The 25,705-nt window shown below is 40.7% G+C and overlaps 1 protein-coding gene and 1 long non-coding RNA gene across 7 annotated transcripts in view; one reads left to right on the top strand and one right to left on the bottom strand.

The window, feature by feature from the left end:
- SERGEF (secretion regulating guanine nucleotide exchange factor) overlaps positions 1-25,705 on the top strand; it is a 139,017-nt gene that overhangs the window by 29,733 nt on the left and 83,579 nt on the right. For 3 of the 6 annotated variants that reach the window (XR_002440922.1, XM_021403892.1, XM_021403891.1), the window contains exon 9: positions 5,796-5,956. The exons of the other annotated variants lie outside the window; for them this stretch is intronic. Coding sequence is in view for 2 of the 3 variants with exons in the window: in XM_021403892.1 (XP_021259567.1) it covers positions 5,796-5,956 (161 nt within the window). In the remaining variant the exon portion in view is untranslated. The remainder of the gene's footprint in view (positions 1-5,795; positions 5,957-25,705) is intronic. 6 annotated transcript variants of the gene reach the window in all.
- On the bottom strand, positions 1,812-24,325 carry LOC110402144. The gene is made up of 3 exons (XR_002440925.1): positions 24,050-24,325; positions 3,629-3,920; positions 1,812-3,286 (listed from the first exon to the last, which is right to left on the bottom strand). It is a non-coding gene; the product is annotated as an uncharacterized LOC110402144 (long non-coding RNA).

The following is a 25,705-nucleotide window of genomic DNA, read 5'->3' as shown; positions in this document are numbered from 1 at the left end:
TCTTAAAAGAGAAAAATTGATAGAAAGATTAATTTGAATCTGTGAAAAGAAGTAAATTTTAACGTGCCTGTCTGCCTGTTGTTTAACAGTGAAACCAAGCTGTTTTTAAAACCAAAAGGCTTTTTTCAAATAGTGTTTGTCTCCAAATATTTATGTGGCTGAGTAGATTGTCTAAGAAAGTGCTAAATAACACGTTCTGCAGCCTCAGCAGCACCACAGAGCACAGTAAGAGCCACAGTCTCAGGCAGGAAGCAACTAGAGGTGCTTTATGCAACGTTGCTGGATGTGCAAAATTCTGAGGATTGTAAACTTGTAATCTTTGGGCCATTATCAACTGCGTACGCTTTGCGGTAGCATAGGGATATAGAAGGCTGAATTGAGGAAAACATGGAGGAGCCTTTCTGATACTGCATTCATTTCTAATGAATACCATTGTACCTTCATCCATAATATGTGAGAGATGTGGGCATGTATTTTGGATGATTTGCTGCTGCGTGTGTATTGCTGCATACTGCTGTGTTTAAAGAGCAGGAGGAAACCACACATACATCTGTGTGACCATGTAGAATCTTGAATAATGTAGCGTAGTGTTGTATGTAGTATTTACTTACAGGGCTGTTAGGAAGATCTTCTTTTAAATCTTCTGACCTCTGTCCTTCTCTTCTAGCTCTCTGAATTCCGGTGCGGTACGTTTCATTTAAGTTGTACGTTAGAATGACACAATGCATGAATTGTATTACTCCTTAATCCCAAGTGGTATTGAACCTTCTGGCCCTCACCTAATGTACTCTGACACAGCTGTTAAGTGTTACTGGGGGAGGTGTATGGGAACTGCTGAGTCACGGCCTGAACCACTGATTGAGCACCTGGAGGAAAGACCCAGTCGGCCCTGGGAGCACAGGTGAAGGCAATTCACTGTGTGACCAGAAGCTCCACCCCTCTTAGGCCTCGTTTAAGGGCTGACTGCCACTGAGGAGGGATGTCTTTCTGGAGGTCCCTCCTTGGTGAAAGCTTTTCCCTGCAAATCCAGAGTGCTCTGATACAGGTGAGCGATCTACTTCCCTTCCTTTGTAAAACCTTTCTGTTGTGCTGGTCTTTCCAGTTCTTTTGTAACACCTTTTCCATCACGTTGATCTTTCGGATTGCTGCAGGAGGTGTCCCACTAGACCTGCTGTTCACGAACAGAGAAGGACTGGTGGAAGATGTGGTGCTCAGTTGCTGTCCTGGGCAGAGTGACCACGAAATGGTAGAGTTCTCCATCCTTGATGAAGTCAAGAACAGGGGTCAGCGAAATTCTTACCTTGGACTTCTGCAGGGCAGACTTTAAACTGTTCAGGACATTGGCTGGGAGAATCCCTTGAGAGTCAGTCTTGAATGGCAAAAGGGTCCAGGAAGGCTGGACACTCCTCAAGAAGGAAGTCTTAAAGGTGCAGGAACAGGCTATTCCCATATGCCATAAGATGAGCCAGCGAGAAAGAAGACCGGTGTGGCTGAACAGGGAGCTTTTGCTGAGACTCCGGGATGAAAAGGGAGTTTACCTCCTACGGAAGAAGGGGCAGGCAACTAGAGGAGAGTATGAGGAACTTGCTAGCGTATACAGGGAGAAAATCAGAAAGATTAGGAAGAATTTCTTCTCAAAAAGAGTAGTCAGGCTTTGGAACAGGCTGCCCAGGGAAGTGGTAGAGTCACCATCCCTGAAGGTGTTATATAGTAGGTTATAGAGACATGGTTTAGTGGGCAGTATTGATGGTAGGTGAACAGTTGGACTGGATGATCCTAGAGGTCATTTTCCAACCTTAATGATTCTATGATTTGCTTGTGAAAAAAGAAAGAGTTCTGATAATGTCTGCTGGGATAATGCTGATGTTCACTGTTGAGGATTTGAAGAGCCTTTTGGAATCAGGGCTCCTGTGCTCAGAACATGGCAAGATCAAGGTCTTAAGAAGCACATTAGTATCTTAAAAGAACTGCCAATGTAGTATGCATCTTTCTTTCACACAAGCTGTAGAAATACCTCCTGCCTTTTATGCTCTTTTACTGTATGGAGTCTGGTACAAAATACCTTTTTCTGATGCCTCAGCCACTTCCATGGTTGATGTACTCTGTCCAGTTGACTCATTGCTGTGTATGTTTTCTTGACTTCTAATTAAAATCTGTTCTATTCTAATATTAGACCAACATTCCTTGTTATATCACCCTTCATTCTTAAGTAATTCATCCTGCAGCCTCCTTACTCTGTATGACTAATGTCTTTCTCAAATATTCTTAGAACATTTTAAAATACCATCTATATTATAAGCAGCACAGTAGCAATACCTCTCATTAGAGTTGCTTAACACTTTCTGTCATAACTCAATGCTTTCTTTTGCTTAGGATTTTGAGAAGACTTTAACCTTCTTGGCTGGAATTTTCCATGCATTGGAAATGCATTGGAAATTTCAGCCTGAAATTTCCACTTCAGACTGAGATCTTCTTGTTGGTTTGTTTGCTAAAAACGTAATCAGAATTTCATAGAGGAGGCACTTCTAAATCAGCTTCTGCTAGGTTCTCTCACAGAAAAGATATTTAGGAGTTGATGAGACCTAAAGGAGGAGTTGGCTTTTTGAGCCAATTTTTAAGCTCTTCTTAAACAAAAAATGTTATCTGGTTTAAAATTTCAAGTTGATATTCTCTGTGTTTGCCTACCAATAGCCACCTGAAATTTGTTTCCCTTAGTTCCAAAACAGAAAACAGTGAAATTAGTTATTTCTGTGTGTGAACACTGAGAGTGGCTTATGCTCTCCTAGAGGCTTTTTCATGTTTAATGTGTAAGGATTTCTATGCTGCTTGTCCAGTTAAAGAAAACAGGCTCTGGGCGTTGGAGGTGTTTTGCTATTGCTAAGTCCTATTACTCTCTATTTTCAATCCTTCTGATATACTCATGTTCTTTATTTGCACCAAATTTGCTGGAATAATTTGCAGTAATAGAAATAAGCGCACTTCAAAGCCATTGTAAGGTTGTGAAGGAGTAAAACCATGAGGATCGTACTGTTTCCAGGCCTGTTATTTACATTTCAACTTGTTTGAAAGTTCAATGTAGTGCCTCAAAAATTGATTAAATAATGGAATTCCAGTAAACCTGAAGGGCACTAATGCATACGGTGTAGTGGAAGGAAAAAAAAAAGACCAAACTTACAGCATCTGGAGATGGTGAGTAAAGGAGCTTTTTCCAGTCATCGCTGCTGATAAAAAACACAATGAACAGCTGATAGCAGCTGTAGTTAGACAGATGGTATTGACTGGTCACCTGCAGGGCAGGAAGATAATTTTCTCAGTGAGTAACTGGTCAGATATAACTTGGAATTTTAGGTTACCTTCATCTGAATCTATAAACACCAGCAGCAGGCAAGAATTTGGACAAAGCAGAGCAGTGTTCTAATGTGAGGATGCACAGCATCTTTGCTGTTACCTGAGTGGCTGGGGCTCCTTTGTGTGACTGGGTCCAGAGAGAACACACAATTTGCATTTGGGGAAAAATACTTTTTTCCCAAAAGTCTGACTGAAGAGGACCCTCTGCTGCTCCTGTATTCAAGACAGTGCCACCATTGGCCTAGGAGGATCTGGATGTGTCATCACATACCCTGCTCACCTTTCTGGAGGCCTTGTGTGTTGCTGACGTCTATCTCTCTTCCACTTGACGTGTCTGGCTTCTGAGGGTTGAAACGCTTTAGTTGAATTACAGTCCTTGAGGTCAATGCAGCAGTGTCTGGGTAGGGCTTGAGAGCCTGTGGCATGTTAATGATCCAACTAGATGCTACAAGAATTCTTTCTGGCTTTATCCTCCATAAAATTCAGCTTCAGTTCCTGGAGTTGATACAAAGTAGAGCTGCCTGCTTGCACGTTTCTAGTCTGCTCACAGGCTTCTTCATAGGTCCAGTGATCTGGTGTGATGTAAAAGGCTGAGAGTCAGTCTACGTTTAGGTTTGCTGTAGAAATTATCGATACAGGAGCTTTCCTGCAACATTTTTGCAACTGCAGACATTTTTAGCAGTGATCCATACAAACACTAAAATAAATATAGTACCCACAAAATAAGCATACATTGTTTTTAAACTACAAACTATTTCCTCCAAGTTTTAAAGTATACTGGTATTCTATTAATGAAACTTCTTTTAGTGCTTTAACCTTACAAAACAAAGCCTGTGTATTAAAAAACCTCTCTTCAATTTAAAGGAGTGTGTGATTGGTTTCAGCTTCTCCCTAAGTGCTGGAGAGCTCCAAAGACAAAAAAAAAAATCTTTGTGCCCTTGAAAGGAAAGGACAACTAATTTTATCCCTTAATTATTTCAGGGAAAGTCTTATCAGTGAACTGAGAGAATGAATCTGAAAAAATGTTTCAAAAGATTTGAGTAAAAGATACCGTTACCAGCAGATTTCCAAGGAAGGTGGATATATTTCATGTACATTTCCACTACGTCAGAGATTTCCAGTTTGAAATGCATTACCGGCTTAAATCCCCCAAACCAGCATTGCCTAGCTCTGTCCCCTCTGAGACAGCATAACAGCACCCAAAGGAAAAGGGAGGTCTTTAGGTTTCCTGAGGTTTGCGTTATGGCATGTTAAGGAAACCCTCAGCTCTGTGGGATACGTCTTCGCTGAAAGACAAGAGTAGATGTGAATGTTAAAGCTGCTTTGCTTGACTTCTCTCAGATTTCACAGCAGGGGGGTTGGAACTAGATGATCTAGAAGGACCCTTCCAACCCAAGCCACTCTGTGATTCTATGACTTGAGGAAAGTTAAGATCATTCAGCTTGTGACTTGATGAATCCAGTTCTCAAGATAAGTTTGAGGCTTGACTAAAGTGCATGTGCAACTCAGGGTCGCTGCAGGATTCCTTCTGGGCTGAAATGGGATTGCTGCTTCTTGTGAAAACCCACTTGAGAAAATATTGTTTATGCTGTGTATATGTGACTTTTTAAACTGGAAGCCCAGAAGGGAGAGCTTTTCATGACTTCCTTGCAAACGTGCAGAAATGTAATTATGTTGTTAAGAAAATAAAGCTTGCACTTAGCATGTTCTTTCAAAATGGGAATGGAAGGTAAAAAGCTTTACTTTATGAATGTTATTCATACTGGAAGATGGACTTCTGGATGTCAGTCTTGCAACAGCGAACCCCTTATAATGTAGTGAGAAGGATGGTCCCAGTGCTGCTGATTTTATTGGAAACTGTCTTGGCAGAAGTTTGTTTCTGTGAGAACAAACTGTTGCATTTGTAATGCTTAATGATGGCTGTGGTGGTGTTCCTCACTAATCACTTGCTGCCCTGAGGCCTATAACTTTGCTAGCAGGAGTTGTGACAGAAGGTATCCCGACTTCTATCAGGAAAACAAACCATATGTTAAATACAGGACACGGGATGGATATCTCTACGGCATAGTATAGAAAAGAACCTTTTATGCTTCAGAAACAGCTGTTTTGTGTGTGCTTCTGTTAAGCTAGAAAACAACATCCTTTATATAAGCAAATTATGCGTACTGCATGCAGTATATAGGAGTTAGGTGGCTTTACTGAGATGGTTTCATTTACAGCCCAGGCCACCACACAGATGGCATTCTGCTGGAAAGTTAATGAAGTTGGAGAAACTGTATGGAAGTGCATCTCAATGCATTTAGTTTTAATATAATTTTTCTGTTTTCACTAGGTTTTTGAAGCTTTAGATAAAATGCATTAGAAAGTAGTATTCTAGTTTTGAATTGGTATCCAGATGTTTCAGGTACCTAGTGAATAAGTAATTTTGAAATGTGCTTTGTTTTTAGAAACTGGGAAGGTATTCACCTGGGGCAGAGCAGACTATGGACAGCTTGGAAGACATGCAGTGGTTCCTGATGGGCAGGAGACGTGCACAGCATCTGAACAATCCTTGAAGCTGTTTTGCAACATTCCTATTTCCTTGCCTTGCCTAAATGGAGCATCTCAGGTGATGAAGAAATTACCATTTTTCCAGGTTTTTCTTGGGTGCATTAAGATAATCAGAACAATTTCCTAATAGAAACCTTTCAAATGCTGCAGCACAAGCCCTTGTTGCTCTTCCTGTAAGCTCAGAAGTTAATGATTCAATTACTTCAAATTTCATAAAAGGCATTTACATTAAGAAGCTGATTTTCTCTTGGTCAAATCAGATGCCAAGTTCTCTCAGATATAAATGCCTACAGGAGGTAGTTGCAGCTTTGATAAAGTCTCACAGATGGGGTGGGACTCAAAGTTGTTTGCTGTAGTCTGCCAAAACATGCAACCTGTACTGCCTACAAACCACACTCTTGGCTTGTTAGTGTCTGAGAAGCAGCATGTGGCAACTGGCCTGCTGGGAGGCAATGTGCAGGTCCCTGTGGCAGTCAGAATGCAAGGAGCAAGTACAGGTCGAGGTCTTCAGCTGCAGTGCATGCACTGCAGTTCTGCCTGCAGCTTGTGTCTTGTAGCAGGACTTTGGCTAGCAGAGTCAGCCTCTGCCCTTTCCCATCATCGGTGTTCTGTGGATGTGTGCACTCAGATGAGAAGTGGAACCTTAGAGCACAGGATACTTCATTAACAAATAATTTATTTGGTCAGTGTTGACTCCAGTGAGTCTCAAACAGCAGTCTAACTCATTTTGAGATGGGCATCCTTGCTTTTGTTATTGGATATCTATAGAGAACACCATTGTTAAACCTATTTTGTGCTGTTTTTCATTTGTACTTTGGGCAGCGCCTGAAGTAGGTCTCTTGTACAATACAAAGCCATGGCAGCTGTAGTTTTTGCCAGGGGAACTTAAGCTTGGCAGGACGAGTGATCCATGAAGGTGAAGGAAGGAGATGCAATCAGAAACATTCTTTGAAAAGAAAGAGTAAAAACAACATCTCATCTTCATTCTGCTGCCCTCAGCGCTGTTTCTCCTTATAGACCTGTGAGAGACTTGATTTGAGTGATTAGCAATGGCAGTGTTCTGGAGCAGGCATCATTCTTTGCAGAGCTAACAGCATGAAGATGATTTAAGAAGAGTGTGATCAAGAGCTAGCATCATTTGTACGCTGAGAGAAGCTGCATTGATGAGAAAAGGAAAAAACAGATAAGAGCCTAAATTACTTCACTTCAAGGTTACAAAATAATGCCAGCGTTAGAATTTGTACTTAAAATTGTGTTAAGTTGCAGTATATATACTGTGTAGTGTGTGAGCTGGCATTGTTATTCCTTTTACACGCAAACTATCTTTTTTTCCATTTGTCATCATGTGGACATGAGGTTTAATTTGAGCTGAGTTAAAGTGAGTAGAGAGGATGAGTTTTTTTCCATGCTTACTGTGAATTATCAACTCCAACTTGCACTTCATTAAAGAGGGCCAATTTAATAGTTGAGGCTTACAACTAATGATTTTTCTCCACAGACAATTTTTATAAATCATTTTTAATGATTGAACCAAGTTTTGAACCAAGTTTTGGTCCACTGATTGCCTTTGAACTTGCATTAATACTGCTGAAGCCAAAATGGAGAAACTGATGTAGAAATTAGAGTATAAAAGGCATGCTAGTTTAAATGTACTGCGCTGTCCTTGAGGTAACCTCCTCTGCTATGGCTTGTCTTCATACCCATGGTTTTCTTCACCAAGGACTGGGGAGTCTTTCTTGTTTGTGCTGAAATGAGTATAATCTCTGTATCTGTCCTCTGTCAACCTTTCCAAAACTGAATTTTGAAGTGTTGTGAAAGGCCATTTTCACTGCGAGTTTGAGTTCATCTCACAAATTCATTTGCAAATATTGACCTTGAGGAATACCAGCGTGGATTTTGTTTGTTTGTTCATTTTTCTTTCATCTGAAACAATGGAAGAACAGAAGCTTGCACTTAAGATGATTATCTGCTAATCAGCTTTAAGTGTGCACGAACGTTAGGTTCCTACAGTCTCCTGTGCTTAAACTTTCTGAAATAAGAGACTGTGGGCCTATTTATTGTTTTTCTCTCAGTGCTTTAGTGCACAACCACCATGGAATAGGATGAGACACTGAAAAGAAACTTGGGGCTGCAGCAGAAGTCAGTTGTGTGAGACATTATGCATGCGGTGCTCTCATGTTGTGGGGCGTCCTTGATTGGACCTCTTCAGAACATCTGACTCATCTGCTGCCTGATGTGCATTCACAGCCACTGCTCTTCAGATGAAAGGACAATTAAATACAAATGGCCTGAAATATGATGAGCCTCTGCATTTAGCAAATGCTACAAAGACCTGGTTTAATATTTCCTCCTTGTCAAAATGCTTTTCCAGGCCAATTTGATATTTTTGGGTTTAATAGCTATCATTTTACTGTTTGGGGTCTGTTCAGCATGTCATTCACGTTGCAGCAAGCATTTGCTGCAGCAGTAAACAAATGAGAAGCAATCATTGTGCAGTGCTGAACATTTCTTGCTAAAGTGGATGGAAGGGAAGTCTGCCGTTATTTTGGTTATGTAGCACGGTTCATATGCAGCCGTGTTCTCACTATACCCTTTCTGTAATTAAAGAAAGCTGTGCTAGATTACAGCTGAGGACTGAGATCTCCAATTTCAGGAAACTACAAAAACTGGTATCATTGTCACTTTTGGGTACCGGAGTTCTTGGGCTTCATTCCCTCCTTGGTTTCACGGTCACCAAGCCCGACTCTTGGTAATGATGACTGTAGGGGGGCCAGTTGCGTCCGGGAACAAAAATAAGCAATTGTCTTGTGGCAGCCTGTACCTGCCTTGCTTCTGCTGATCCTGCCGTGGTTTTGTAGTGCAAAATTGCTTAAGAAAATCTAGTCAGTATTATGACAAAGCCTTTGTGAGCAACAGCCCTGGATGGGGGCTGTCCTAAACGCGGAAGTCGTCTTCTGCTACACTAGGGTTCTTTCAGTTGCTGCCTTGTCCATCCGTGAGAAGCCTAAGCAGAAAGGCTGCAGTGTAAAGAGTATCATGGTATGAGGTGAGTCAGGTCTGACCCAGGGTATGGATGATTTCCAAATACATGTGAAATTACGGTTTGAAGCAAGAGGTTGGTGGAAAAGGCCCTAAAGCATACAGTTTTTCATTCTCAATTTGTCATTAGAACTGTTACAGAGAAGGGATTAACAAATCAATGCAGGCTCAAACGAGAGAAAATCAATAAGAAACTGTGGTGAACTGGAACAAAGCTATCAATTTACAGCATTCTCTGCAAAGAAATCTCATCTGTATCTCCTTTTAAGGATGGAAAAATAATGTAAAAATGATTATGGGGGGTTAGATTAGTTCTGTTTTACCCGCCTGGCCCTAGAACTTCAGGTCAAGAACCTTCAGGGTATAAATACTAATATTTCTTTTTTCTGTTGCATTGGTGAATTGCTGGTAGGTTCTGTAACAGAGGAATCTTTTCATAAGAACAGCTGCAAAAACCAACCTACTCAAAGGGAAATGTATTACTCTTAGAATTTCGATGGAGTGCTCTCTTTGTTTACTCTTTCGAGTTAATAGAGGTCATTTTGCTAGTTCTTCTGTTCTGCCTTGTTTTCTTAAAAAAAAAAAAAAAAAAATCCCCCAAAATAAAAGCCAACAATAACAACAACAAAAAAAATCCCAGTGTTACTTCATAAAAGTTTCTCCTTAGTGGACTGTATGCATTACGTAGCTGGAAAGTGCACAGGGTAATGCTGGGCTTCTGGGTAGCGTGCAACAAATGGCTGAGGTGAGGTGGGTCCCGGTGGCTGTGACACTGCTTGTTCCTCGGCTTGTTCCTCAGGGCTTTGCCAAGTCACTTGTCACTGTGGGGCCGTAACCTCACTGAGGCAGTGCTGTTCTGGCCAGCCTGCAGGCTGTTTCTCCCTGCTTTTAATTTCAGGATTTGAGATTTGATTTGAACTTGGGTCATACTGGTGATGGCTTTGCTTTTCATTTGTCTGATGTTTGCAGCTTTTGCTTATCATTGCGGCATTGAAGCTGTGAGCCCTGCTGGTCTTGCTGGTCTTGCTGGCCTTTGTGCTTATGCTGTAAGCTGCTGTAATGCTATTGCTTAAAGGAGGGATCAGAAGAGGGAGAAGCTCATGTTTCTGCTGTAATGCTTACAGCTGTTGCTATGCCACGTCAGTACCTGGCACACAGTAGGTTTCAAAGACTGAGTTCACTTGGCAGCTTGCTAAATGGCAGCTTTCTGTCTGTCCTTTTACCTGGTGCTTCATCTCCTTTGCCTCACTTCTAACTGAAACTGAAGTCATCCAAGGCAGGAGCTACATTTGAACTCAGTGCTTGTTTTTAGACTTGTTTTAGGCTTGTTTTAGATTGCTCTTCCCCAGCAATCAACCAGTAGAGCTTGTTGGTGAGAGGAGGGAGAAGTGAAAGCAAAAATGATGCCTCTAATCTCGTGAGGACAGAAGTGGTAACGTGTCTCCTGCTTTAAAACCCGCTGAAGGGTTTGTTCTTGGTCTCCTGGCAGCTGATTGCAGAGGTCTCACTAAATTCAGTGGTTATGGCATGTAATCAGATAGCAGCAAAGATTGCTAAGACCTATGCTCCTGTTACTGATGCGTTGCAGGATAATCTATCACAGAAGAAGCAAATAAAAACTCTAAAGAGAAACTTTTATATTATTATCCGGGAGGAAAAAAAGTGGTGGTTCCTCAGCGGTATGTATCTGATAATGCCACCTCCTGTGTTTTACCACTTCAGCTCCAAATCCCATCTGTCCTTCTGTCTCCAGGTGTGTAGCTATTAGAAATGATCCATTCTTGACAACAACTGTTCTGGGAGCCTGTGTAGAGTTCTTACAATGTATTTGTTTACCAGAATATTTGCCATAATGTTTGTGTTCTTAAGTGTTGGATGAACAAGCGCTAACTAGCCAGTTTCTACTTATAGTTACTTCAGTGGAAATCCCTTTTCTCCATCCTATTTAAGCTGCCAAGGTTTACCTGCAGCTTCTGCTGTCAGTTCTTTTCACGCTTTGGAAGTGTGAAGTCACTCAAAGCCTTGAAAACCTGAAACCTTGGTTTATTTCTATAGGAAGAAGAAAGGGGAAAAAAAAGCTGGGCTCTGCTAGACCTTGCCAGAGATCGAGGGGGAAAGACTGAAAGCCATCTAACAAACTTTGTTAACAGATTTCGGCCACTTTAAGTCTGAACTGTTTGATGGAGTACTATGACAAGATGTGTTGCAAGTGAACGTAACAATGCAATTCCTTTATTGCTTTTGTGTATGCCAAGATGTGTGTTTGTAACTTCTTTGCTCTCATACAGGTGAAAGCGAAGGATATATGTTTAATTCTTGAGTCTCATGCCCTTCTTGTCTTTCCTGTTCACTCTCCTATTTTAATTTCTTATGGCACTTTTATTTTCTTCTGAGGTTGGAAGAAAACCCTTTTTCTTCAGTAGTTTCAGGAAAGGGCTTTCTGATTTGAATACACAAAAGTAAATTCCAGAAATAATAAATAGTGAATTGATCTTTTTTTTTCGCCTGCCTTTTTTCGTAGCTATTGCTCAATTTTTATGACTTAACCACTACAAAGAAAGGATGAAGGCTTCTTGGTTTTTGTAAAAATGCATTACTCACTGTGGTAATGGACTTGAAATGGAAAAATGGAGTACCCTTTCTTAGAGCAAATTTACGAAACTTAGATGATAATTGGGTTAGTGTTATTTAAAAAAAAAAACAAAAAAAAAACCCTGACCCAAATACACCCTTCGTGACTTCTGGGAACAGTAAAGAGAACTTTTCTTATTTGCTCTGAAAATTGTGAACAGGAAGTGTATAGAAAGCATTACAAGGCTTTTAATTGTCATGGATGTTTCAGTTCTTGGTGAAATATATTTCTTCCTTGACATGAAACTAGGTTGGTTGGTAGGTGGCTCTTCCTCTGGGGCGTGTCACTGCAGTGGCTTTCTGTTCTGCTCACTGGATTGGATTGCTGAGGCTGATGGCTGCTGCGGGAGCAGAAGTTCCTCACCTGGCTGCATGTGAATCTGCTGAGCTCTAGTAGTGTCTGTGGCTCTACATGAGCCTCTAGGCCCTGCTGTTATCCCTTCCCCGGGGGAAATAACAGTGTTGGTGTGGTAAGTTCAATTCAGATACTTGACCAATGTCTTCTCATAGCTTATAGAAAATTAATTGTGTGAATGTAAGTGAAATGAATGTGTTTTCTGGAGATGAGTACTATCTTCTCAATCTTCTCGATCTCCTCATCTTCAACTGTTGTCAAATATGTAAAAGCTCTGAAAAATCCACTTAAAAATCTGGTCCGATTTGCAGTTTAATGTACATCCATACCTGGTGAAGATGTTCTGGGTCCTGATCTAGTCAGTGTTAGACTTTTGGACCTTTAGTTTTGCAGTAAAAGTGTTTCTGAACTTGTCTGGAAGGCAGTATGGTAACTTCCCACACTGACTGCTGGGTTTCTTGCACTATAGCATTGGTTTCTGGTGACTAAAAGTTGATCAGAAACAGCCTGCCTTAGTACAAGATTTCATATGTGAGGGATTCTGCTGTGGATTTATGAGGCAAACCTGTTTCTCAAATCTTGTATTTAAAGAAATTGGCAAAAGGCAATCTTTTAACCTGGAGAGGTCTACATTGATTGATATGAAGAACTGGTTCTTGATGTCTTAAGAACTCTTAAGAACTCTTTTGATCCTACCCTTTGTTTGATGTTCCTGAGTGGGTTGTTGGACTAAGAGAACGTTTATTAAAATAATTGTTATTTCCAGCAGTGATATGGGGATGTAGGAGCGTAAGTCTTAGCTATGATCTGATTTTGAGCTAGTAGTTGTCAACTTGTCTTTGGAAAATTCAAACTTTGTCATATTTGAAAAGATTATTTTGAAACTGCATGCCAGTTTCTTCAGAGCATGAAGATTGATTTCTGCTTCTAAGTGAATCTGATGTTTTCATTGGGAATGCAAATCATGTGGGTTGTGGTGGGAGGGGACGTTCTTAGTCTTCATAAAACAAAAATTCACAATCTCCTTTTTTTGCAGTTTCATGACATCTGTTCTGTGTTTTATTCTTAATTCTGTTTGGAAAGGACACAAAATCTTATGCTTACTGTATCTTGTAGAAATAGAAGTAACCTTAAACAGGAAAATGGAGATCTGTGATGACCGTCACTTTATAAGTTTTACTGTGCATCTCTAAGAGTTTTTCTGATTTTGCACTGCTTGTTCTACGTAGTATTTGTTTCTGGGGTCTCCACTACGCAGAACTGGTGTTAATAAAAATGTAGGGACTTGTAGAATTGTATTTACATGATTAGGTGTAAAACTTCCCATGCTATTTAGAAATATGAAATGGGATGTGGTGTGAGTTCCATGTCTTTCAATCTTTAAGAGAGTGAGAGTGCATCAGCTTTCTCTTTGAGTCCTCTGACTGTGAGAGGAACAGTTTGCTTTCTCTTCTTTTGTAATTTCTGGACTGAGTGCTCAGCTTTGATAGTTTGAGAAATCAGGATCAAATTTTGAAAACCTTTTATTCATATTACACAGATGTGATTCATTGTAATGCACTTATATGTTTACATACTCAGAGAAATGTACAATAAACCAAACAACTCAGGCTTGGATACATCTGTCTTTCTTGCTTATTTTCTTCTGTATTCGGTGCTGTACATTGGCTGATGTTCAGGGAGAAAATGATTCAGGAACATTAAAACAATTGGAGTGGTGTTGTTAACTTCATATTACGTTTGAGCTAGAAAATGAATCTGTGAATTCCAGATTGGATCTTCAATTAGACTATTTTAATGCTGTTCAGTTATTTTTAATTAAATTCTTAGGAAGACAGATGTCAGAAGTAGTAAAAAGACAAGTTTTGTTCTTGTGTTGTTAAATGCAATTTAGCTGAAGTATAGGAGAAGAGGAGTACTTTGATTTTAGAGAAGCAGTGTAAGAAAACCCATGGTTGTGTTCCATTTATCTGAGTCGCTCCTCCCAACAATTCAGGTAATTTGCGTTTGCTCGTAATTGATGCAGCAAAGATCTTTGGTGCAGGACCGCAGTCATTACATGGGCCTTAACTGTTGCTTCCTGTGAGATATTTTGTTTCTGAGTGCTTTCTCCTGTGCCTTTCTCTTGCTCTCTTGCCCAGGAGAGTTGTTGTTCCTGTTCAGACCTACTGAGAGCCATCTGGTGCGGCACCTGAACAAGCCTGGCACACGGCTCCCATTTGTCATAGTGCTGGGCCCAGCACCTGGGAGAGATGGGCTGCAGACACAGCTGTTTTACCTTTGTAAAAATGTTTGGTCATAGACTTCTTGATATTTCAGTGCATTATTTTGGAAAAATTTTAGGGAAAAGGAGAGCTAAAACTGCAGATAAACAGGGATGCTTGGCGCTTGAAATTTCTCAGGGCCACGTTTTCCATACTCTGTGCATCCTGCTTTTGCGCTGTTTTTGAGAAGGAGAGAAGAAATTCTCATTCTGCAGAAACCCAGAGGTGTGCTTTTTCACTTTTCCTCACTCATCCATTTTTTCAGCCAAGGGCAATATCTCAAGGTGAGCTGCAGTGGGGCTTTGTTTGCCCTGGATCAGTGTCAGACTTTTCAGCTGAGTTTCAGAGCAGACCTGCCTGATCTTTAAATAATCTTTTCCTTCCTCTGGCAATGTAGCAGCACATTTTCCCTGCTCCCCACAGGCAGATCACTGAAATGAATAGAAGGCTTAAGGTGGTCAATAATTGCATTCTACTCCTCTTACTCATAGCATAAGCTCTGCTATGTGTAGAAAAATCCCTGAATGCATCTCTCTTGTCTTTGTAAGTCACTTCAAGCTTGGAATTGCTGGATGTAGATAAGCAAAGATTTGAAGACCAGTACCCTGAGCCCATAGCCAGTGGTAGCAGGGCAAACTGCCTGAGCCTGGGAGAGCAGGAGGAATGCACCAGTGGTTTTAGGTGACTAAGCAAAACTTTTTATTAGCCAGGTCTGCAGTAAACCCAACTGCATTTAGAAGCTGTGAAGAACCTGTACTTCTCTTGTTTTCTTGCCACGCTAAAATCTGAAAGCATTTTGCACCTGCCTTCTGCCCTGAGTCACATCCCTGTAAGTAGGGAGCACAGAATACCTGTGCGGGTGAGCTGTCTTTGAACAGCAGCCTAGTTCAAAGTGTGCCTTAAGGAAACAGCCAACAAAAGCAAGAGAGCAAAACACAGATGGTTAGATAAGAGCAGGCAGCAATGCTTGGGTCTCTGATGGCCAGAGTAGAATAAAGGAGAAAAGGAAAAAAAACACGGCAGGCATTTCAGTGTGTAGTTAATCTTCTGTGTAGAATCCTTTGGTATTTATTTGCAGACAACACAGCTCTGTTGTGATCTTGACTTGGAGACCTGAAATGCTGCAGGAGTTTCTGGATGAAGTTCAGTGTTGCTGGAGGAGCACGCTTGGGTCAGTGGAGAGCTCTGCAGTGTCCGGTGGAGCTGTCAGCCCCATTGTAAAGCCATACAATCGCACTCAGTGTCTGGTGGCTGTCACATTTTAATATGTGAGATGCATTTAGACAGTGAAGATAGTGATTATCTATGAGAGGCTGGATACATACGTTAAGGCAAGCTGCTCTTGAAGGAATTGTGGAAATTTAAAAAATCACTCTTTGTTTTTTTAATCTTGAAAACCTGAAACTTCATGTTTTAATACCAAAATCAAATAGCAAGACTGCGGACCCATTTTAGAAAACCCTTTGCTTTTAAGCCAGCTTCGCAACTGTGTTGTAGCTTCAACTGTTCAGAAGTATTCTGTAAATGCTTTTGGATAGCAACATTTTAGTTGTCATTTGATAAACATCCGGTTTTACATTCAGCTATGCGGAGTGTGCTTGATTAGACCAATTGATTTCAGAAGGGAAAACTGAAGGTGATTAAGTATAACAGACTTTGGCACAATGCAAGTATTTTAAAAAGATTAAATGCGTACGCAGGAGTAAGTACATTGTTTTGGTCTTTTAGGTACGAGTGAGTGAATTGTCTAAACTTGTTTGATGAAATAGTTGGTGAGAGAAGTGAAAGTTTGTTGCCAAGTCCTTTCTGATTTTTTAATGCAACTGAAGAGCACAAGAATGAAGTCAGCTTAAAATGTGCTGCCATATCACTGTGTCTGTCTTGTTGCAGCTTACAGTTCATGAAGTATAGTGTAGATTATTAGTTGCTGTTCAGGCAGACATGAAATTTTCTGTATTGGATATGAAAAATTTTCTGGAATTGGTCCAGTGAGTTATGCATTCCAGTTAATGATTAGAAATGAAATTATGTTTAAATGACTTTCTGTGATATCTAAGTCACTGGAATGTATGTTATCATAGTGACTGAAAAATTACTTAATCATTTCAGAGAGCTTTATTTTAGTTAATGTAGCCCTCTTTTTCATTCTAATACTGATTTGGTCTCTGATCTATTGGATTCAGCAAGTATTTGAAGTTTGGATTTTCCGTGACCTATGTCACGTTAATGTGTCCTTAACACTTGGAAAGTGTGATTTATTCTTGTGAAGATTTGTGGGGTAATAGCACATAGCTCCTTAGAGAAAAGCAAATTTTAGCAGCAATATTTTGAACCTAAACCAGTATATTTTAATGTTTCTGTAGCTGCTCTGTTTTCTGCTTTAGCTTGTTTGCTGACATTTACTGAAGTAGTTTGCCATTCAGTTGGGAAACTTCCATGCCTGCCCTGTATTTTGAATTGACTTTTCTTGAAAGAGTAACCAAAACCAACCCACTCATCCTTAAATTGTAGGAAGCTTTGTCTGCTGTTGGACAGCACTGGTGATCTTGGAAACACGAGTTGTTCTGGATAAATAATTAGACTATTTTTTGACATTTTCTTTAACTGAGAACCAATTAATGAGAATCTCACAAGTAAGATCTCACTGGGCTTATTCAGCGAGAAGAGAGGATTCCAGGGGCATGCAGTAGTTGCCTGCCAGTGCCTATGAGGATGTTCTTCTAGAAGTGAGGTCAGACAAGAGGCAGAGAAACAGAGGGTTCAGTCTGAAACAAAAGTTCATCCTTGGTGCAAGGAGAACGTTTTCACCACAAGGACGATCGTGCAGTGATGCCCAGGGAGGCTGTGCTGTTTCCATTCTTAGAGATTTTCAAGACCAACCTGGACCAAGCCCAGGCAGTGTGGTCAAACCTAATAGCTGACTTACCTGTGAGCAAATTGGATTAGAAACCTCCTGAGGTCCCATCAAACCTGAATTATCCTGTTATCTGTCCTCAAAAGTTGTTCCTACACATGCTCAAAATTCAGAAATATGAAGCTTCTGTCCCATGCTGTAAGGTAGCAAACTGTCAGAGCAATGTTTTTTATATTATCTATTTAAATGTACAGGGCAATGCTCAGATGAAGTTCAGGTTGCAGAAGCGATGGTTCTTACTGGGAAGTCAACCAATGAGAGAAAGGGAAGTTAAAGAATTTAGGCTGTTTTTTTTCCCTGTCAGCCATAATACACATCTTGGGTGCAGCAAAATGCATAGAAAAATTATGTAAGCAGTTCAGAGCTCTCAATGTGCCCCTTTGGATAAAATAAAGTATTCATATTACTCAGTGATAGGGTAGAGGCTGGCATTTGTTATACTGGCTCGTGGAGAGGGAGGCTGTAACTGAAATAGCAGCTTGGAAAAAAAATGCTTCATGGTTCAGTGGGTCTTCGTTGTTATTTTGTTTTAACCCAGCAGCACTAACATTAGCTGTCCTCTTTGTTCTTAGTCTTTTTGTTCTCCAAAGTCTGCAAAGCAGAAAATGTGTCGGAACTCTGTTAAACTATCCGTACGTGCACTGAACGTCAGAGCCCTCGATTGGGATGCTTCAAATGACCATTTGCTTTTCAGAGTTTGTTCTGCGGTTTCTCTAGTTGCATGCTCTTCTTTAGCATAAATTGCTCTTTGGTTGTGTCAAATTAAGCGCTGCTAGTTTGCGTTGACAGATTTGATCTCATTTTGTAAGATTTTTTTTGTCTATGCCCTTCTCGTAGTCCCTCTGTTTTGAGTATTAATGGGTTCCCAGTCTGTGTGACAGATTCACTATTGAAATTAGTTGACTAAAAGCACAGCCTCTGCTCTTCAGAAAATTAAAAAGCCTGATGTCTGCAAGGTTGTGTTCTTCTGCAAGGGTAAACAGGAAGCTGAAAGGAGACCACGTTCTTTAGAGGTGACACCAAAGTGACTGTCGTCATTAAAATGTTCCTTGGAAAAGACTGCCCAGATGCATGAGAATCAATTTTGAATGTTTCTTCTCAGTTACAGTATTACTCATCTGGAATCATGCGTGCCGTCTGCAGTTCTTTTTAAGGATCCTCGCTTGTCTGAAGAAGTTTCTTTAATTTTTATTCTTAGCCTGGTGTATACAAACCTTTAAGCACAACGCTAGTTTTTTCATCTCAGTTAACACTTGACATGTTGAGTCGGCTTAATAGCCACAAATAGCTCTGCTGTATGGATTTTGCTTTTCCTTTTTTTTTTTTGTTATGCCTGGACTTTCTTCTTCGGTTTGAATTGAATGCTTCATAGTGAATTCTGTGGGAAAGCAGTACATAGCCCATGATTCTGACTTTCCTTTGCAATATGCAAGACAGCTACAAGGATCCTTTCCTGTTCTGTGTAAGAACAGCATCACTGCCATGATGCTTGGGGCTCTGGTTTTGGCATGATACCACTAGTATTTGAAGAGCCACATATTCACAAATCACTCAAAGCACCAGTCTCCTGCTAAAAGCTGCCTCAGCTTTCCAAGGCTGATTGTGTAGTGTATAGTTGATATTTCTTTCCCTGTAATTTCCACCTAGAGAAGACGATAAGGAATGGAATTGCACTTGACAATTTTTCATGGCAGGTAAAGCATTTTCGTTAAGGGCTTAGGTACCTACTGCAAATGGAGGTGATAAAGTCTGACTACAATAGAACTCATGCTGTGGAAGGCTACAAAATAAAGCCCAAGGAGCCCAGGTCTGATAATTGACACAGATCATTGGTGTTGGACAGTAGAATTTAATTTTCTTGGAGTTCTCGGTAATAACTGGAAGTAAGTTGTCTTTTATTTGTATTCCCACAGTGACTTGGAGTATCTATGTAGAATCTTGGGCTAGCTGGTACACGGGTGCAATAAAAAAAAACAAGAACTGTTTCTCAAGGTCTTTATGGCCTACATATAATACGAGAGGTACTTGCATGCAGGACACAGAAAGTAAACAATTGCAGTGCAATTTAGCATTGTTTGCAGTGGACCCCCTTTTCTAGGTATCCTAACAGTGGCAAAAATTCAGGAGGAGAGACTTGATACTTTTAGTGCATATGGAAGGCTTTTTCAAAAAATAAAATAGTAATAATGAGAGAGTCCACAATTGCCGTCTTTTTATAGTCTAGTGCTATGCAGAATGGATGTCTCTTGCAGGTTTGCAAGCTTCCCAAAGTTGTGCAGCCTGCAGAGCTCCAGAGGGCTAATACACTTACTAACATAATTGAAAAGGTTCCATACCAAATTCAAGTGTGTTTAGGAACTGTGCGGTGGGCAAAGGAGAAACAAGACTATGTTAGCAATCACACTATTGATATGAAAGCTGTGAAACACAAATTATTCTTATAGAAAGGGGAGGTTTTGGTGGCTAACATCACAACCTGATTTCACATTATTTGAAGCAGGCACAACTCTTGAAATGCTGAGTGAACTTTGCAGAGAGTTGTGGATATCTCTGCAACGTATGTATGGTGCCTTTGATGAAATGCATAATGTTGATATGTCTGGCAGAATTCATACGCTTTTCTGGTGCTGACAGAACAGTGATTCTTTCCTGCTCCAAGGTGAAACCCAAAAATAAGTACCTCAGTTTATGATGAGCAGCCTGTGTATTAGATGTTGTCAAGGGCTCTTGAGTTATACATGCTTGAAATTTCTATGCCAGACTGCTTTTGAGATATGATGTGCCAAAATAGAGTTGGAATATTTAGTAAATAGTATTGCATTTTTCATTTTTTCCATGACAGTACTGATCAGACCTGTCTCCTGTTATCCCCCCAGACCTCTTTGAATCTAGTGCCTAATAAGCGTGGATACAGAAGAAAGAAATAATTGGAAGAACTGTTTGTTTCCTGTCCCCTAAATGCCTGCATGTCTGAGTTAATTTTCCTCACTGCAGCAGTAGCACTTTGCAGCTCTGCAGAAGCACGCTGTGGCAGTGAGTTTGCCTAGCAGCCTGCTTTCAAGCCTGCAGCTTGACTTGTTTAATAGCATTTAATAGCAAAATTCTGCTAAAAATGATCGGGACGCAAGGACATGGGCATTTTTGATGCTGCTGTTCCAGAAAAGAACCGTGAGTTAGGAAAAGGGCAGCTTTTCCAGTGACAGCTTTACTAGAAGCTATGACTATTTTAAAAAAAAAACAAACAAACTTCTCCAGAGGGGACTTCTTTAGAAACCCACATAACTTTTCTGCTGAATTGCATGCTAAGAGTCTGTTTCCATCAGGGAATACTAGATGGCAAATTTTTGCTCTCCTGGTTTCATTGTCAGTGAGTCCTGCTCAGCTATGTACGTGGCTGACAGGGTAATAAAATTAGACAGCTTTTTACCATGCTGTCCTCAGCCAGAAGCTGAGAAATGAAACAGAAATCATATTGTAAGAATAAGCACTTTGACTTCTTGGGAAGTGATTTTCACTCCAAAATTTGATGCACCTGGTGGGTAGCCCAGGTGTGTTGCACAAATACACCATGAGTCCATTTCTGGAGGGCAGCACATTGCTTCTCAAATGGGAAGGCTGATTTGCAGCACTGCAGATTTAAGTTGTGGGGCCATCTTAGAGGAAGAATATTGGCCTTCCTGAGAAGTTATCAACTCATCTGCTGAGTGAACTACAGACCGAATGAACTAAATAGACCTTCTTGAAGAGGTAGCTTTTAGTTTTGACAACTAGTGTAGGTATCAAGCAACTTCTGTTGTATTGTGTCATTGGTCAAATGGTATTTGTTCTACAAGTAGCATCCTAATGCTTGGCTGTTCCTAGGAGAAAGAAAACTGGAAAGTGAGGGGTATTGTGTGTGTCTGTCCTTGCCTCACCACCGGCTCTCCTCGCTTCCTAAAAAAAAGGATATGACTCAGCAAGCTACAAAAGCTCTTCTAAGAGATGTGGGGTTTTTGTGCTGCGTTCTTCTAAAGATGCCATCACCTGCCCTTGGAAGTTTGCAAATAGTGCATGCATAGCACTCAGCTTTCTGGGTGATGTCTTCCCCATGGCTGCCACTGACACCCCAAGCAGGCGATCTGGCACCAGCCCGGGTGCTGCAGCCACCCCTGTGACTGCACTGCAGATATTTGCAGGGCTTTGCTGGAGGTGCTGGCCTCTGCAGCCCAGGAGCTGGAGGGTGCACGAGTTGAATAAAGTTGTGCTTGGGCTGCAGTTTTTGCTCTGCACCTCCGAGAGCACCAAAATTAAATCTCTTACCTCAAAAAGCCATGGAGAACCAAAATTGGATGAGAAAGCGAACAACCTAATATAATCTGAGAGCACAGATATTAAGAGAACTGTTAGAAATAGCGTTTTATGTCTCTAAACTATTTTTAGTGTAGTCATGATGTCTCCAAAGAGAGCAATGCTATATCACCAACATTTGATAGCGGTGCTCTGAACACAGAGCAGAATGCAAGACAGTACAGATGGCTGACAGACTGCAGCAAATTCCAGCTAATGAAGAAATGCAGTATGTTTGTTTACATGCAAGTTGAACCAGTTGGCTGTTAAAATAGGCTTTGAATCCAGTTTTGAGCTGTGTGAGCATGGATCACCCTTACGTAACTAATAATATTAAAATACGTTTTTGCATTTTAGAAGTGCTTCCCCTTCAACTGTATTGCTGCAGTTTGATAACTTGGCTGCTCTGTATTCAATGAACTTCAGCCCATGTGCAAATTAATGCCGTGAGAAACAAAAGCAGTTTACTGCGTGAATTTATGTGTGGCCTCAAATCGTGAATCTATATCCACGAGGTGCAGGTTTTATGATTGCTCTCTGGGAAAGAAATACAGTTTTGATAAATTTTGCAGTGCCCTGGACGTATAATTCAAACAAAGGAAACAGTGAGGAGCCAGGCATTCTGCTCAACTACTTCAGCCCATTGATTAGGCTGTAATTTTGCTAACAGTTCAAGTTGTGAATCATTCCTGAATTTGAACGCTGGGTTTCAGATCACAGTAGCTGTCCCTCAGCCTCCTTCAAAGAGTGGCGTTTCTGAGCAAGCAAAACTGCTGTTATTTAATATCAGTGCAGTGGTGCCGTACAGTAAGAATACTGCAATCTCTTGTGTATCAGGGAGAGACAGACACGGAAGGAATAAAATGAGGAATTATTGGTACACGCTTTTCTGTAATGCATTTCCAAAGTGCCTGATTTGCTTGTCAGCGTATTTCTGAGAATAAGTTCATTTTACTAGGGCAGCGTTCACCTCATTTGCTGTCGTGTTTAGAAGTATTTACCTTATAGTTTTGAGAGCTGTTAAAATTCTGGAGCGTGTTTCACGAAGATGTTTCAAATGTAACTTATTTGCTGCTTGTTTTCCTTGCTGATGGGTGTTTAGAAAGCATTCACTGGTAAGCATCATCGCTAAATGCAAATATAGCTTGCTCTTTGCAGCAGGCAAGCCATCAGCTGTGCTCCAGTTGGCCACAGTGAGAGTGGTACCTAGAGCTGTCTGCTGGGGGGAGAGCTGTAAATAAGATGGGTTGATGTTTTTGTTTACCATAACATTCAAAATCTTACAGTGCAAATAATGTGCTGCATTATCAAAGTATTGTATGGCTGTGGAAAGTAGGAGAAATCACTTTGTTGTTCGCTTTAAGGAGCATAGATGTGGCTGTTTATGCAAATGGTAATCCTTGCATGTGAACTGTATATATATAGACCAAAACGTCCTCTCTGGGATATATTTACACGTACGTGCACATAGTTTATGCTGATGAGGTGGGCTTTTCCTCTTCGCAGATTGTAGTTTGATGGACAGTTGCTGATTCATGGAGGAAAACAGCCCTCCTGCCAAGAACTGGAAATCTGCCATGATGATGAATGATCTGAGATCCCACTCCCATGGGCATGTGCCGATTTGCAAATGAACCAAGAGTCAGCGTACTAAACACAGTAATACTGAAAGTAACCATTGAAACCAATCCTTCTTTCTGTGGTTTTTCTTCTTACTCTGACTCCATACTGCAGCACTAAGAGGGAATTTAATGATTACTTCTCAGGTTACATCCTTTGAAGTACTTTCTTGATTTGCCAGGTATCTATTAGTTACGTAGTTTTCTTGTGAACCAGAATCCATTCTATTTTTACGGTCAAAATTGTTTAACAGATGTTCAGGCAGGAACAATTCAGCTTGCATTCTTGGATTCCTAGAGAGTTGTTTAAAAAAACAACAACAAAAAAGACCCAACAATAACAAAAGCTTTAGGAAGGAAATACAGTGTAGCAGGGGTTAATGAATGTTTGGATGCTCATGTTGAGGATATCCAAATTCACAGGGAAAAAGGAAACAAACTTCTGTATTGTCTCTTGAGAAGATGTAAACTTTTATGCTCAAAGGTATAAGGTTATGGACCCTAAAAATAGACTTTGTAAGTTTATTCTGTGACTGTCTGCTGAGGGTTTCTGCCGTGTACAGGTGAAACACCTGTCAATGAAGTGGACTGATCCAATATAGCAATTCCTTTGCTCTTCCTGTCCTCCTGGGCTTCACCATATATTCTCTGTATTCTCTACAGGAATTGAGTAGGCATGAGGTTAGAGAAGTGGCTTGCTGAGGTCTAGGTTTGGTTTTGTGGCCTGTGGCTCAGCAAAAGCTAATTGAATGAAGCATAAAACCTTGCCTGGTAAAAATTGTTTAGAAGATTTTGCCCGAATTTTTGCCCTGGGACTCCCTCAAGCATGATACTATTATCTATTAAGTAACAAGGCATCAAAATAATCTCTTCATTTTGCTGTTGGGACTTGTGCATAAGTAGCGGCAAAGAGACTGCGTACTCCCAGATAACTGTTGTTTGCAGGTGTCTGTGAGCTGGGGTAGACCTACCACTACCTTGTTATGTCCTGCATTATTCCTACCTGCCTGTGCAGCGCTCCAGGGGAGGGTGTGTGCCATCTGTTCCGAAGCTGAGCATTCCAGTGGAAGATGTGGTCTGTTTGTTGCTGGTGATGTCATAAGCCACGGGCAGGTAAAAGGTAAAACCTGCAGTAGATTGACAGCGTTGAGTTTCTTCTGTGCCTGCTCTACTAAGGATGCTGCTTTACGTAAGCTATGCTCCTTGCGGAGTTCCTAGTCATAAAAATGCAAGTCTGGATTCTGTCTTCCATCTGAAGATGAGAGGTCGTCCATGGGTCAAGGTAATGAGTGATGAAATATAATTACCTTGTACATTATTATAATGACTCATATATTTATAGGTGCCTGTGGTATGAAATTTGGACGAATTGCACATTCTGATAGATGTTTAATTTTGTTTTCTCCTGCTGTTGGCTGGCATCACCCCACTTAATGGATAATCAGACTAGTTGCTGCAGAGATCTTTACATAAGCACTTTGGGGTCCGTTTTTGGGAATCTGTAGTTGATTCAGTAAATTAGTGTGATTACGATAGTGCAAATGAAAAACACTCCGGTTTGTGTGGCATGTGCCAAGATACAAGAGTTTTTTAGCAATATTTCTTATTCCTCTGCAAGACTGGCTGTATCGTATATGAATAAACTCCAGCAAAAGGTTGAATTTTTGGTTGTCCCTGGTGTGCCCTGGGACTGCTTTGTCAATGCTTGTTCCCCAAGCTCTCTCCCTTGCATAATACTCTTGATAAATCCACACCTGTAATCCATTCATTGCTCCAAAATGTCTGCCTCGGATGATCCGTTTGGTGTTGCCATACTTAATTTCAGCTGCTGCTTTTCTTTAACTTACTGTCAAAGCTAATTCTAAGTTTGTGTTCTTCTTAAAACTTTTTGAATTTAGTGTTTCTAATCGTAAGATCACGAACTCAAAATCCTTTGGTATAACTGTTTTGAGTAATTCTCAGTGCATTTTCTGATGAGGAGGGGAGTTTTGTAAGTACAAAAATATTGCACTCACTAAAACCAGTGTTTTGTCAAAGAGAAAGTTGGTAAGACCCTTACACATCTCATATTTCAGTACCTTTAACATGAAAAATGCTAGCAACACATGTGTATGGCCTACTTGCATTGGCTCCATTCGCTACAGGAATCTGCTGCTGACTCAGGTGCACAAGAAGGAAGCATAGACATGTATTATTGTAATGAACTGCCACAAAATGTATGGGCTGGGAAAATGAATTTTTTTAGCTGAGGTCTGGGTTGTGGCCATTGGTTAGATTATTTCCCTGTGAAGGGAGGGAGATTACTGTTTCTTTTCTACATGTAAGTGGAATGTGGTCAGCCTTCAGTTACTTGGTCTCAGTGATACAAAAAATCAGATCTTCTGAATCAGAACTGTCCTCCTTGATCTAATGGTGGATGTCCTGAAACAAATTTTACCACGATCCATGAATGTTCAAGTAAAATCTGAAGTTAATTGCAGGTGATTGTATCTGAGGGAGGAATTTTGTTCTAGCGTATGTAAGAAGATAACCGTAATAGCTGTGCTGAGGTTTAATTTACAGGTCAACTGGACTTTGAGGTGTGGAGCCCTTCTCTGGAGAAATAAATGACTGTGGGAGGAATTGTGGCAGGTGTTAAGTGGCACAAGTTACAAGATCA

Source organism: Numida meleagris, chromosome 6 (genome assembly GCF_002078875.1).
Source record: "Numida meleagris isolate 19003 breed g44 Domestic line chromosome 6, NumMel1.0, whole genome shotgun sequence".
NCBI classification, from domain to species: domain Eukaryota; kingdom Metazoa; phylum Chordata; class Aves; order Galliformes; family Numididae; genus Numida; species Numida meleagris.
The sequence above is the reverse complement of the archived record's forward strand: the minus strand, read 5'-3'. Positions and strand labels throughout refer to the sequence as shown.